Below are 15372 nucleotides of genomic sequence, written 5' to 3'. Positions count from 1 at the left end.
AAAATCCCAGGTGTACCTAGTGCCCTAGAAACCTTGGCTTGCCTCTTTCTTTAGCGGACATTCAACAGCATGCTTACTCACCTTATGAAAATAACTTTGTGCTTTCTAAATGCTTTTGTGGCCTCAAGTACCTAGGTAGTGACATGAGGCAGAACAACAGCTTGGGTTTATTCGTGGAAGAGCCATGATGTTGCCTGCCTCAGGTTCAGGCCACTTACAAGGACAGTATAGAAGCTAAATGCTAAGCTTCAGCAATCATCTGTACGTGTTCTTTCCTGAACCAACAAAGCGCAGTGGAGACAATGTTCAAATAGCTACTAGACTCCTTAAAGGCATTTAAGCCTGTTTTTGCTTAATCTCCTTCCTGTTCCTTAATACTGGGTCAGGCATTTTTATTAAGCATTCTGCACTGTGGTCTTATCTCCAGTCTAGTCCAGTTTGACTTTCAATGCATCTGAACTTTACGATGAAACAGCAGGTTCTGCTCAGGGTAGCCATAAACCAATTTTCATGCAAGCTTGACTTTGCGTTTCTCTGCTGCCCTTGCTGGAGAGGTCTAGGGAGAGATGCTGATTCTTATAGCCTTTTTTACAGCTGATTTCACAGGTATGTCACAGTTCAGAAAACAGCAAATCCTAGTCTTCAGTTATTCCATATACACTCTTGATAATGGGCTACTATTAAGTAGTAGTATTTTAAGTTCCTGGAGTCATGTAAAGTATCTGGCATGATGTAATCCTTTAATGTTTTCTTTAAAGAATCACATTTCCTATTGCCACTTATAAGCATTACAGTGTTTGTGCATTTGCCTGCAAAGAAACTGTCTACAATCCTTGCACAGCACCAGAGAGCAGAGCAACAATAGTAAAAAAAAACCCCAAATAACCTTTTGATCTGAAATATTAGTGTGTACCCATTTTTTTGTGTCGCATACAATTAGAGATTGGACCAAATGTACTTCTCAGCAACTGCCATGTTATTCCAGGAGCAGTCAGAGGAGAACTACGTCATTTTCTCAACAGGTATTTGAAAAAGATGCATTGTCTTTTTGTTCCACCCTTCCACCCTTTCACCTCCCAAATAAATTCAGTTTCCTTCTCTTGGAGCATGAGACATGATAAAAGGTCTTTGGAAGACTGCTGAATGTTGACCTTGTTGGTGGTAGTTTTCCTACCTGTCGTTCTTTGGATCGTAACTTGGTCTCCACTAAGCCGCCTTTCATTGCGTTAGTGGATTAATCAAGGCATCTCAAACAAACCAAAAGAGTTTACGAAAATTTTAGTGCCACAAAACGCACTGTTAGCTTAATGTCAGGTAGTTACTCTTGTTTTATGACACCTGTTCCTTACATTGCCATATTGCAAGTGAGGGGATATGTTGGAAAGGGGAGACGTCAGTTCGTTTTATAGCTCATCACCGGATGAGAGTAAAAAGGTGTCCTAAAGCCCATCTGATCTCTTTTCAGCTGCACTAAGTGGAACACTTCATCTTGGTGCAAAGTTGTCATTTTCATGGAAGTGGTACCGTCTAATGAAAGAACCTATTATAACATCAGCACATTTTTAGCACAATTATGCAAGTCACTGTAAACTCCTACTGAATGAAGATTATCATCATTACCTGTATTATTGTTCACCAAAGCTTGTGTCAGATACAGTGTTTATTATACTGTCCAGCCAAAGATGTGCAAACTATTTGAAGACGTGGTTGCTTTTTGAAAGAGTATGTAAGCCAAGAATAGTTGTAGACCCCAGCTCTACGGCTTTTTCACTTCAGCCACTTGAACATTATTCTTTAAAATTGTAACTGTATTTTTTTGTTTGTTTAACAGAATGACAATGCAGAAAACGTAAGTCAACACATAAAGAGTTTGCTGTGTACACCAATAAAAAATGGGAAAAAGAATAAAGTGATAGGTAGGTATCTTTACAAAAAATATTTTTATACCTTTCATAGAAATATTTCTGTGCTCCATAGTAAAATCTCAGCAACATGGAATCTCAACCCAGGAGAAAAGACCATTAATTATCATGTTTTCAACCAGTAAGTCCACTGCAACCTTGACTGTAAATTGGTTACCTGGTAAGTTACCAAGTACCTACAAGACCCTTGTGATACTTCATCATTTTTATAGCTTCCTTGCATTTGAAAATTTTCTGTAAATAAAATTATTTTCATTGCTTCCTGTTCAGAGAGTTAGTTACCCCTCTTGCTTGTGTAGATCTTTTACAAGGCAGTGAAAGGAAGAGAAGACGTAAATCAGTAAATAAGCTCTTCAGGCCTGAGCTGTCTGTAGTGGTGGACTTTTAGGCAACAGTAGTGGCATGTGGAAAGGCAAGCTGAGCTGCACAGACATTGACAGTTTCCTCAAATGAGACTCAGCTACGGAGAGATTCATACATTAGAAGAGAGCTAGCTGCTGTGCAATTTTGGTGCTACAAATTGCCCTTTGGAGGTGCCTGCTTCTATCTGTGGATTACACAGGGAGCCTACAGTCCTATCATAAGACACTAGTTTAAGTGTCTAAAGCTACCCAGTGTAACTATCTCTGCAGCATCTCCTTTGCTTTTTCAAGAACTACTGTTCTTCTATTTTAAAGAGTGGCCATAGTACCACTGGTTTCCTGGGGTAACATTTTCAGGAGTAATTAGACATCACATAGGTCCTCATAGGCCTAGATGCTTATGGAAACTTAGAAGCCTAGTTATTTCTAGTTCCCTAAAAATACTGAGGTGGCCGTGGTCTGGGTCCTCAAAAATTAATATACACCTAAATAGTTTTGAGAATCTGATCAGGGAATAAGCTTAATGAGCTTTAAGTCTTTCAGTGAGTTTCAGATTCACCTTAAACAAAGGGATGATGATGCTTTTGGAAATTACCAGGACTTCCCTGTCCCATGGAGAGTAGAATGAGTGTCAGCCTGCTTTCCTGGCATCAGTTAAGTTCCACAAACAAACAGAACACAAAATATACTGATTCCTAGATAGCAGCATGAATCCAACTTCCTCAGCTTTACAAAATTTAGCAAGTAAATGTTAAGAGTTCCAAGAATGCCTTTTTTAATGGTATTCAAATAATTTTCCTTCAGAATTAGGGCAAAACTGCATAACTGAATATATATAGTAAGTACGAGGTCCCTTTTTCATTAAGACAGATCTTTTTTTTTTCAACTCCTGAAGCAGAAAGAGAAGCATCATCTTTACCTAATGGAGTTCCCTGAAATTTCTTTTGATGTCAGCTTCTTAGAGTTCTTTCATTGCTTTAAATATTCTACCAGACCCTAGAAGACCAAGATGAAGACTGAACTGTTGAGCTTTAATTAAAGATATTTCACTATGCTGTTAGCTACTGATAAAACAGTTGCATCTGATCTCATGTAGTTTTTTTCTGTTGTTATTTTTTGTGGAAGTTCAAACTGAAAAGTTTCAGTCAGGCCACCCATTTTGGTGAGTTTTTCAAATCTGAGTAATTCTCACTGGGAAACATTCTTTGAAGTTTTTTAAGGTTTCACAGCCTGCCTAATGTTCAGGTCTTTAATAGGGTAAGGTCAAGAAGTTGTCTTTGGGACAATACCCAGAAGTTCCTTTAGCATACTATATCCTATGCAAGACTATTATTATAGGTCTACTTTTTTATTTTTAAGATTATTATACCCAAAACCAGAATTTTGGAAGTGGGGTGTGCAGATGGGCGTGGGGTAGGAAAAACTGTCCACAGCAAAACCAAGCAAACCTTACTGGCAAGAAAGATGAAAAGAACTTTTTTATTTTCCTGACTTGTGCATTTTTCAGGTATGTGGTGAAAGCTTTACAGAATCTTTCTGTGGTTTTATAACTATGTCCCACTAAGAGACTTTTGAGTTCCTTTAGTTGTAATGTATGGACCCCTCAATGCTTTGGGGAAGCTTTTGAAAAAGGTTACAGTTAAAAGAGTCTTAAGTACTACATAGTATATTTACTGCAGTTCTCTAATTTTTTTAAGAGACATTTACGTGCATCCAAATGCTGTGTCTTTTAAGAATTCATTTGCTTTTGTGGCTTATTCACTGTTGAGTCTTAATCTTGTTTTCATTACATCACAGTTGCTATGGAAATAATTATAATGTCATAAACAGTACTGAACAGAGATCTAAAAGTGAGTTTCATGATATTTTCCTATAGAGTTTTATAAGTCAGCTTCTTTTTCCCAGGGAAAGTTAATCTTGTTCTTAGTGAATCCTTATTTGCTGGATTATATATTTTTACTACCATTCATCTATCTAGTCATCTCATTCCATTAAGGTTCAGAATCCTGTTTGCAATATTCAGATACCACAACACCTGTTACAACAGCTTACAGCTACAGTTACAATATTCTTACTGATCTCTTCAGAGGAGACTCTGATATTAAAATAAGTTCCCCAAACAGAATGTCATTTGGAAACAGGACAGTGTTACATTGTCTCCAGACATTAAAACTTATATGTGCAAGGCCAATGTTCTTCTAAAAACACAGTTTGCATGTGTGTGCTACATTCTTTTCCTCAGGTTTTCTACCTACTGCCACAGGGAAGATGCACACTTGCTCCCTCAAAGACTTTTTTTCCTTTCAATTAAAAACCTCAATGAGCTTTTTTAGTCTGTAAATATGGAGTACTAAAATGCTGAAAATACTTTCATATAAAAAATTCTTAGCATTGACAAGACCTTACAGTAGTGCTGATTATGTTCACTGTTGGTATGGCTGTAAAATACTATTCATTATAATTTCTTCCCTACCCATAAGCAGAGAGGAAACCCGGCCTCCCTGACCTTATGGTGGCGAAGTGTAATGCATTCAGATTCTGTTCATATATCCTGTGTAAATTAGGAGTAGCTCTACTGAAGCAAGAAAACCTAAGAATTATTAAGAGTGTTCTGGAAACACCATGCTAAATAGTTATCTTCTCTTTTGCTGGTTAAATACATATTTAATATTTCACTCTTTCTGCTGCAAAGTGTTCTTCATAAAATACATAAAGTATACAAACTGGCATGCAATAGCAATTTATAGAAAATGAAGACTTTTTCATTTAGTAATTTTTTTCAGAATTTTTAATTTGCAACTGTTATTTTCACTGGGATAATTATTTGCAGTTGGCCAGGAAAATGCTAGCTTTTATGCTCAAAACTGTTAGTACTCACACTCATGAGAGTGAGAAAACATTTGGACTCACTTAAGACAACAATCGCCCCCAAAGCAGTTTTGGCCAAAGACAACATATACTTACAATGCAGCTGCTTTAATTAATATTCTGATTTCTTAGCAGAAACTGCCATCCCCTAGGTAAAACTAAAGTGAGGTATATGTGTGAATTTTCCTCTGCTTAGAATGGTGTCAGGGAGGTTTGGTAGAAGTTACCTGTCAGACCTTTCAATGGCATGTGCACAGAAAAGTTCAGAAGTTCTTAACAGAAGATAAACAGATGCAACTATCAACAAGTGTGAACCTAACAAGCTGAATTCAGCAAGATGCTTTTCAATGAGTTCAGTAGTCTCTGGAGCAGGCTGTAATTCAATCACATCCTCACAGGACCAGCAAGTATACTTAAGCTTTGAGCCTCAACATGGGTATTCTCTGTTTAGTTCATTTATTCTAAAAAATTTCCAGTACTGACTCAAACGAGGAAGTGAAAACTCTGTGTACCACCGTTCTGACTTTCATAAATGTCCTTTTGGCATGGTTACAAAAATTTAATTAGCCTCCAAAGGACAAATTGTCTTTAGGGATTATATCAATCTAGAATACTATTAATAATAAAAGTTAGGATGAAAATGTCCCTAGAATTTCACAAGATAATCAAGTCTGTAAAGCCCTACATTTTTGTTTTACAAATCCTAATAAATACTTTTGAGTCTACTTAGTAATATATAACATTTTAGCATTTATTCTATAATACAGTGAAATTACTCTAAAAAACTTCAGGGAAAATCCTACAGCACTCCTGTTTGTAACTTATATGTATATTGGTGGTTTATACTGTAGGCTAAACTGTCCTAGACTTAATTTTTCTCTTGATGTTTCATACAATAGGTGATATGTTGGGAGTTCTCTGTATTACTTCTTTTAATTTCTGTATCCTGGCATAGGGGTTTGCCAGCTTGTGAATAAGATGGAAGAAAACTCGGGCAAAATCAAGGCTTTCAACAGAAATGATGAACAGTTCCTGGAAGCATTTGTCATCTTTTGTGGCTTGGGGATCCAGAATACACAGATGTATGAAGCTGTAGAAAGAGCCATGGCCAAACAGATGGTGACATTAGAGGTGAGCTGAAAATGTAGGTGGTACTTAACTAGCCCAAAACAGATCCTCATTTTCTCCAGACCCTGTCTGTTCTACACATAAGTGCAGCTACTCATATGGATACTGAACAGAAATTGTTCTCCCCCAGAAGAACAGCATTTGGCCTGTTGAGTTGCACAGGAATTTTTCTACTTGTTTCCATACCTGCCAGCAGACTATTTTATTTGGTATTGTATTTTAACTTTACTCATGAAATTTAGTGGTGAGCTGAATGCGTCTTTTCCTCTACATGAGGTTACACGTTGGCAACATAGCAGGTTTGTTCTGTTGCGTAGGAAGAGGAAATGGTTTGGGGGATTAGGGGCTTCCTTTTCTTGTCTGAGGTTTTTTGTGATGATTTTGGCTCAGTGCTTTAGACAAACTGGTTTGTGGAGTAACAGCAGCATTATTGTAGGTTTTCAGCAATTTCCTCGGGCTCCATCAAACCATATCAAGATGAACGTCATCTGGTCTCAGCCTTTGAATTGGTTACTGTTAAGTTTAATAGCTAAAGAGGGCTTTAGTCTGAGAAGCTGAATTACTCAGAGGTGATAACTTGAAGCTGAAAGTGAAAAATTTGTAGACTTTGGATCTCCTAGCATTCATTATGTAAACACAGTGTGTGCAGAATTCCTAAAATGGGGATTCTGTACCCTGTAGCCTCTAAAAGAAATGTTAAAACTCTCAAATAAACCTCTATTAAGTCATGTTAAATAAAAAGGTGGTAAAATTATTGTCAAAATCATTTCAGTGCTTTAAAAAAAAGAGCTGTTTGCTTATATATGGCAGATTAGCAATTATCTCTCTTACTTTAACACTTTATAGATAATACAGGAAGTCCAGGCAGATTATAGGTTAGTATATGAGATGATTTCTTTACAAAAAAGTCAGTCTCTAGTTGCTAAAAAAACTCCATACCATTTTCATGTCCTGTGTTCTCAACAGCTAAAAAATATGAGCTTATTTTGTTAATATAAAACAAACGTACTTTCTTTCAGACTTTTGTTGCCAAGTTTCACTTAGGGCAAAACTTTATTTTATGTCTGAATAAACTCCTGAAAGGATTATTATGGCAATAATGTCAGGCTCATAATTATAGCTGTTTCATGTATTATTTGTCTTTGAAAGTGGGGCACGAAAACTTTCCAAAGAGAAAATCAGAGTTCTTTGCTCTTTTGTAGAAACTATTTGCATTTTCTTGACCTAATTATCTCAAGAAGATTCTGTGCTGTGGGAGATCTGTGAAAGCTCCAGATATCTCCCCATACGCTTTCAGAGAGCTCCCTTAAAACCAGCATGAGCCCTGCATGGACACTAGATTTCATCAGCAAATGCAATGCAATGCAGTGCAGTGCAGTGCAGCTGCAAGCTGAAAATTCTGCTTTAGGAAAAATACCTTTTTATCACATTGCTCTTTTGTTTGTACTAAGGTCTGCTTTTCTCTTTCTGTAGGTTCTCTCATACCATGCTTCTGCTGCTGAGGAGGAAACGAGGGAGCTGCAGGTAACAGCGGTAATTGAATTTTTTACTATTACTTCAGAAATATTCCATTAATAGAACAACAAAGGGCACAGATGTGATCCCCAAACATGCAGAAGCACATTTTCCAGAAATAAAAATTATAGTGAGGTTTAAACTGATTGGTTCCAGAGTTGAATCAATAAATCACATAAAAGGGAAATGTTACAATGCCTACAATGAGAGATACAGATTGGCCAGAGAGCTGCAATTACAGGAGAACCAGAAGTATACCGACTGCCTTTCATATGAGTTTAAGTGACAGTAACAACTGATGCAATGCTAGTATCAACTCGCAATGATTAAGTATTTCAGAAGCAAAATGTTGGGAACTCTTCTTTCTGCAGCTAAGTCTGAATGTTGTATATTTTATATCTTTGGTACCTTTCAAGCATCCCAAGTATGGGTGCAGCTTTATGGCCTTACCTAGAAATTCTGTATTTAATTGTTATGCAAAGATTATTTTTTTTATTTTTATGGTTACTTTTCTGTGCAGTGTCCTGTTCTGCTCATGTTTAATTCTGTGTTTAGAAACCATTGCCTAAGGAATAACTACAGCTATGATTTCAAGTGTAGTTCAAAGCACAGCCTGTGCTTAGTCTCTCCAGTTCTCTCTGTTGGAGTAGACATTCTGGGGAAATAGCATCACCCCTGCTGTATGAAAAAAAATGGGAGCGATGGAGAGGAAGGTGGACATAGGGAACCACGAGCTTGGTAGCATGGACTGGACAAGCAAGGTCCCACAGAACAAGGCACAAGATTAACGATAGTTCTAGAATGCTTAGTATCACACAGATTTTGAACCTCAGTACTACCATGCTGTTGCTCATCAATAAAGAGGCACTGCCAATACCAGCATGCAATGCACCTCCTATGGTTTCTCTTCACGGCTTGCCTTGTAATCTCGGTGGTTACATCTTTACTGCTAAATAAAACAGAACCACAACAAACCTAGCACTGAACCCCTGTCCACCTCTACTGATTAACTGTCCACGTGCTTCCTAGCACAATCTTGGCCCATGTCAGCTACCACTTTCTAAGGTAATACCAGAACACACAGTACCAGAGCACATAGCACAGGCCATCTCCAATAGACAGCGTGGATGAGTGCACCAGATTTGGCTTCCTCTAGCCTACCATCTTGCAGCACTATTCAAGCAGGTTTTGCACCCTCAGATATATCACATTTCATCACATCACATCCCAGGGCATGAAACAAATACCCTATTTTCATGCTATGAAGCCATCACTCTGAATTTTAACAGAGCACTCAGATTAGTTCAGATAATTTGAGCTGAAAAAACAGGCACTAAAAATAAGGGTATCTTACAACTTAAGGGCACCACATGGAGCCCAAAGCAAACCATGGACCAAGTGCTATCTATGTAGTATGGACAAACCAGTTTGTGGCATTTCGCCTCATTGCTAGAGAATGATCCCCGGCCTGTTTTATATAGCAGTATAGATCTAACAACCTCACTGATAATTTGGTTTCTTCTTTGTGCTTTTGTGTACAAGATACCTAATTCAATGACCACTCCTAAAATTGCTCCTTTAGGCATTATTCTTTCCTTTAGAAAGCTTAATTTCTTTCTTTGGTGCCACATTCCACCACTTTCATTACTCAAAACTTCCCTTATGGCATATAGACTTTCTAATTGTGTTGCTTTTTATGAAAGTAGTTCTCTTCTGCTTTTTTTCAGTTTGTTTTTCTTTGTAAATTGCAATGATTTAATTTCTTCATAGCTGTCACTCCTCTTTCTTCTGAAAAACAGAGAACAGCTTAGATTTCCATATGGTGTGTGTCACACAAAAGAAAATATTGATACTTGATTTTTTCCTAAATTACTGACTGTGCAGTAATTTGTGATCTGCCAAGCATTATGGAAGTGCTATTACTATTAAGGTAAAAGATGCTCAAAATACTTCTTGCTTTGTGGAGTCTCTTCATGTTAAAAGTTTTTACTACATACTACCACGTATATGGCCTCCACTCTGCTATTCACCTATTTAGTGTATCTTCTATATTTTTGCATCTGGTTCTGCAAGTGCCTTAGTAATGTCTTAGGCTACCACTCACTCCCTGACTTCCAAATAACCGAAGCCTCTGTATGTCTTTATTTCATTGCTAGCTCACCTCACAGATGTCCATGATAGCCAAACAGATGGTCAAAGCTGAGTCAAAACATTACAAATCTAAAGGAAAGTTTATTAAATTGAGAAATTACTTGTTTTATAATGTGTTTAAGAATAAAACCACAGCCAAAACTTGGTCTGAAGGCCTTTTCAGATGTACAGCTTTATAGTACAAAAAAAAATGTAGTTCTTTCTGTTATTTTGTAACTAAACACAATGTAAAATTTAGTATAAGAGCTTTCCCCCAGCTAGGACGCATGCTGTCACAAAGTTACTCAGCAGAATCAATGGTATATCAAAGTAGATACAGGACTTGAGCTTTATAGCATAATACTGGAATTGATACTTGTACCTGCTGTCTTTGAATCATTACAGTTAATACATACTATATTAGTGAAACACGGCATTGGCAACAGAAATTACTACGGCTCATCGCAAGTGAAACTTGTGACAACAGATTTATCAGCAAGTGGTTTCTCTAATTTAAAACTGTAGCTTTCAAATACATTTTATTTGTGGACTCCTGAAAGGTTTAGATTGGAGGAGCAAAACCTTACAGACAGAATTTCAACCTACTGACAACAGCCTCAGTTTTCTCCTTAATTACCCCATGATGAGATGCGATTGTAGACACCCTAAAAATCCACATGGTACAGTCACGTGGTTAATACTCCTGCACTGCAGTCTTCTAGTTAAATCAGTTAAAACCTTATTCCTAAAACAAGGAAAAGAGACAAATCTTGCTCTTTAAATATCATGTACCCTTTGAGATACAGGATCATTGCTGCCTTTTTTCCTTTGTCTCTGTACTCATGAAGTAGAACACAATTAAATGTTCCAAGTATCAACCTCTGTCTTTTTTTTCTGAAACTATTTGCTGTTTCTGCACATTGGTAAAGGCAGCAGTACTTGAAAAGAGATAGGGCCAAGTAGTCTCAAGATCAAGTCATTCATGTTAAAGACATCAGTACTCCTATTCCTAGTCTTAACCTAAGTCCTGGATAAGTAGTGACAAAGGGAGTACCTGCTACCCAAGTTGAGAAAGCTAACTTACTTCCTTAGCTTCTCCTCTTAGTTGTGGGAGACAGATCAGTGAATCTAGAAAGCAATTCAGAGCAGGTGATTATTTTACATACCGATTCAGGGAAATATGTGAGCATGGCAGTTCCTTTCTTATGCAAGTGATTCTTTCCTTGCAGTCTAACTTAAACTGTCAGCAAGGTGTAGAGAACTTTGTTTTCTTTTTTGGTGTACCCACACAGACTTTCCAAAAGCTTCTGTGAAGTACTTGTGCTAGTATTTTCCCCTAGTTAAGAATAACCTCTACCACATTACTGGGATACCTTTGTGTTGACTACCTTCCCATTAACACATTATAGAAAGACTTCAGTTTTGAAATCAGCATGTGGAGCCGCTAACTAATATAACCACCTTGCCTGAAGTGATAGACAGATGTTACTTATAGTTTATTCCAGGCTTCAGATTGTACAGCTTTGACATCATGTGTGGAGATGCGATCCAGGTGCCTAAATTACAGTGATGTAGCAAGTCACTGTCTATAAACTGGACCGTCCCTGATGGCAGAAGCTAACATATTGTACAACTTCTGTTCCACTACAGAGGGTCAGCTAATGAATGGCAATTTACTTGGCTTCAGAATTTTATTAAGTTTTATTTTGCACTCACATCATTGTATCAAGCCAGCCAAAATAGATTAAAATTATGCTTCTGGATATACCTTTTTGCAATTTGCTTTGTTTTGCTTCTAAATAATCTGATAACACAGAAAACAGATGCTTCATCAGGCAGTTGGACTAAATGATCGTTGTAGGTCCCTTCCAACTGGAACTATTCTATTCTATTCTATTCTGTTCTATTCTATTCTGTTTATTATCTGCCTTGTGTAATAGGCTGCAGTCAAATTTTTCACTTTCATCATCATTTCCACATACCACAGAATGTCATATTGCATCAGTCACCTCCTTTGAGCCTGGATACTGTCTGCAACCTGTGTTTTATCATACAAAGCAAATGAAACAAAGCAAAACCAGTCAGTTACCACAATGGTCCCACATTTTCCTTAGCCTTCCTTTTGCTGCCAATGTATTTATAGAAACAATTTTTGTTGCCCTTCCCATCCCTCAGTAGTTCCAACTCAAGCTGAGCTTTGGTTTTCCCATCTTCATCCCTGCACACTTTGGTAATGTCTCTGTATTCTTCCCAGGTAGCCCATCCCCACTTCCTCCTTCTATGTACTTCATTTTTTCATTTGAGCTCACTCAGGAATTCCCTGTTCATCCATGCTGGCCATTTACCATGCTTGCTTGACTTCCTGCATGCCAGAATGGACTATTCTTGTGCTTGAGGCTTTCCTTGAAGGTAACACCTTGGTGTATGAAATGAAGTTATAAGCTTTATCTGTAGGTTTTTCAATCATAATAGAAGACAAATTTTTAAAATTATTTTCTATGCTTAACCAGGTAATGAAATGGAGTCACTAATTAATTATTCACTACTAATTACTATTAATACGATGCCTATAGTAAGCAATAGTAATTTAAAAGTCACAGTTATGCAAAGAGGGGAATTAATTGGCACATTTTCTTCTTTTCTTGACCGTTTCATGCTCTTTATAATATTCCTGAGGTGGAGAAATTGAGCAAGAGGTTGTAGTTTGGTCAGTGCTTACAGAAGCTAACCATAGCTCAATAACTTGAAATTAAAATAGTTGATGAACTTTCATGCTGTAAAATGGGTGGCAGATAGCTCTATTGGCTTCAGTAACTGAAGGAGGAAATATGTAATCCAGTTAAGTAACACTTGAATAGCTATAGAGTGCATTTTTTTATGTCTCAGCTGAAATGAAACTTATTGTTGTGGCTGTCAAAGGCAGGAGATCAAGGAAGGGAAAGATAAATTATGAATGAAGTCAGAACACAGGCATGAGGTGTTCTGTTGAGCTCCTACTGTGTCCTTCCAGCCCCTTTCCTCATGAAATACCAGACTGCAGTTGCAATTTTTCAAAATTATGTCATTAGAGTTCCTAAATGGTTGCATCATTTTCCACTGAACATACAGGCCTGGTGGTTCTTTCACATGCTCATAGATGAAATACCACATGAATCCAAACTGAGGGACACAAAATTACCGGTACAAGAAATGTGTAAGAATGTTGGAATTTTTTTCTGTGTAAACACTATTTTTCATAATCTTTCATGACTTTCTGATTCAGACACACAGGAAAGATAACAGCAAGCTTATTCGGAACAGAGATTGGTAGACGGAGTTATGGAGAGAGCTGATTTGCATGCTACATGTAATAATACTGTAGATTATGGCACATGCTTCCTTTTCAGTGTCTCGGCCTTCTAGGACATAGTTCCCCATGCTGGAGAAATGTTTTCCCCTAGAATTACAAAGAGGGAGATAAACACATAGGTTTCTTTCTTTCACCATTTCAGTTTTACCTGATTTTCTTTTAAACCACACTCATATTGAGGTGAAACAACTGTAAAGAAGTAGCACTGAGAACTCCACCTTTTATTTCACTGAAAAAACTGATACTAATTTTTGTTCTATAGCCTAAGATTTACCATTTATTTTGTTAGCAACCCTCACATTTGTATTTTGAAGGGCAACCAATAGCTATACTCTGAATTCTGTAACTAGAAAAAGTACAGTTGTAATACATAGAGCTGTAATACATGTAACACATGGGGATATTACTGATAATAAAAGTTACAGATTTTAAAAAGTATAGAGTTGGGGTTTTTTGTCTACTTTATAATTTCAAATTTCACACTGAATGTTTATGATTGTACTCAAATTACATCAAAAACTTTGTCCAAAGATTTTAAAGATTATTGATCACAGGTGAACCCTAATTTTTCAGGTTTCTAGCCCTGAGAAAGCTCTGCTTGTGGACATGTTCTGACTACCATAGCACTGAATGTGGATTCCGCTAGGAATTCTGTTCTACTGACATCTCTTTGCTCACCATTTTTAGAAAAATGCCAACAGTTACAGATTTTGATGTCTGCATGTCCATAAAAACAAACATGTAACTCCACTGACTTATTTTCTCTGTCTCCCAATTTCATACATACTCTTGGTTGCAATTTGCCTTAGGTGATTTAGATAACAGACTGACCAGGTAATCCATTCCTTATTCTCTTGGTCTGTGGAAAAGTGTGTGTTAAATCTAAGCAAGCAAGGTAATGTTAAATGAAAAGGCTAAGGAAAGATAAATGCAAAGTAATCATCAGGTTTCAGTATAATGTGAAGGTAAAATTTAGTATCTCTCTACTTCTCTGTTGAAAAAGCAGGTATTTATGTTATGCTTTCTCTTTCCTAGTGCTAAGCTGTGTTCTCTTATTCTTCTCTAGGCTGCTGTAGTACCATCTGCACAATCTCTCAACCTAACTGATTTCGACTTCAGTGATTTTGAGCTATCAGATTTTGAAACAACACTGTGTACAATTCGAATGTTTACAGACCTCAACCTGGTGCAAAACTTCCAAATGAAACATGAGGTATGAATGCTGTCAAATGCTGCTTCACATAAAGAAACAACTTAAATTAGTAGAAAATCGGGAGAATAGTGAAACAAGCCTCCAGTAAATATAATTGGAAATCTGTATTAAAGAGTAGTTCGCAAACTAGGAAGGTATATAAAGTAGGCAGTACTGGGGTTTGTCCTCAGTTTTGTTCTACTGAATGGTTAATAATTTGGTTAATGGACTGTAAAATGCTTTTAGAAAACTTGGGGAGTGGAGGTAGAGGACTTAGTTAAAATTCAAATAAGTTTGAAAATGTATAGCAATATTTCAAAACCAGCAAGAATAAATATATAAAGAGTAACGAAAACAGTCAAATGCATAAATTAAAAATGGTAAACAAAAGAACAGCTAGCGGTAACAAGAGAAAATCATTTCACAGCTACTAGTATCAGAAACCATGTAAAAGTTCAATAATATGCCATAGTGGCAAAAAGGAGAAAATTTCATTCTTTACTGACAGAGTGGTATTTAAGGCCCATGGACTAATTATATTGTAGCTCATACACGAAGAGAGACAGAGATACAAATTAATTTAAAAAAAAAAAAATTAGGAGATTGAGCAAAGATTGAATGAATTAAGCTGGTTTTCTCCAGAAAACAGAATGTTGAGAAGGGAGATGATAGCAACATTTCAGTGAGTGAAAGACTGTTACAAAGAGGAGAGTAATATTGTTCTCTATGTCTATATAAGGTAATAAAAGTAATTAGCCTAGTCTTTCCCCCACAAAAGATTAGAGATCAGGGGGAATTTTATAGAGAGTAAAGACTGAAACAGATTACTTATGTGGGCTGTGGAAATTTCCCTGACAGTTTTTACCAGTAGATCTAGTTGTAGATATGCATCTGTCAGAGGTGATC

General features: G+C 36.9%; 1 protein-coding gene and 1 long non-coding RNA gene across 10 annotated transcripts in view; one reads left to right on the top strand and one right to left on the bottom strand.

Moving 5' to 3' along the window:
- LOC128154135 (uncharacterized) overlaps positions 1-15372 on the bottom strand; it is a 68800-nt gene that overhangs the window by 21845 nt on the left and 31583 nt on the right. The window lies entirely within an intron of this gene.
- The window catches only part of PDE5A (phosphodiesterase 5A), a 141099-nt gene that overhangs the window by 108126 nt on the left and 17601 nt on the right, over positions 1-15372 (top strand). For 8 of the 9 annotated variants that reach the window (XM_052814219.1, XM_052814228.1, XM_052814202.1 and 5 more), the window contains 4 exons: positions 1832-1916; positions 6108-6283; positions 7754-7813; positions 14341-14487. In XM_052814219.1, the coding sequence (XP_052670179.1) occupies positions 1832-1916; positions 6108-6283; positions 7754-7813; positions 14341-14487 (468 nt within the window). The remainder of the gene's footprint in view (positions 1-1831; positions 1917-6107; positions 6284-7753; positions 7814-14340; positions 14488-15372) is intronic. The other variant, XM_052814210.1, reaches the window with a different exon arrangement.

This window comes from Harpia harpyja, chromosome 2 (genome assembly GCF_026419915.1).
Source record: "Harpia harpyja isolate bHarHar1 chromosome 2, bHarHar1 primary haplotype, whole genome shotgun sequence".
Lineage (NCBI taxonomy): Eukaryota > Metazoa > Chordata > Aves > Accipitriformes > Accipitridae > Harpia > Harpia harpyja.
The sequence above is the reverse complement of the archived record's forward strand: the minus strand, read 5'-3'. Positions and strand labels throughout refer to the sequence as shown.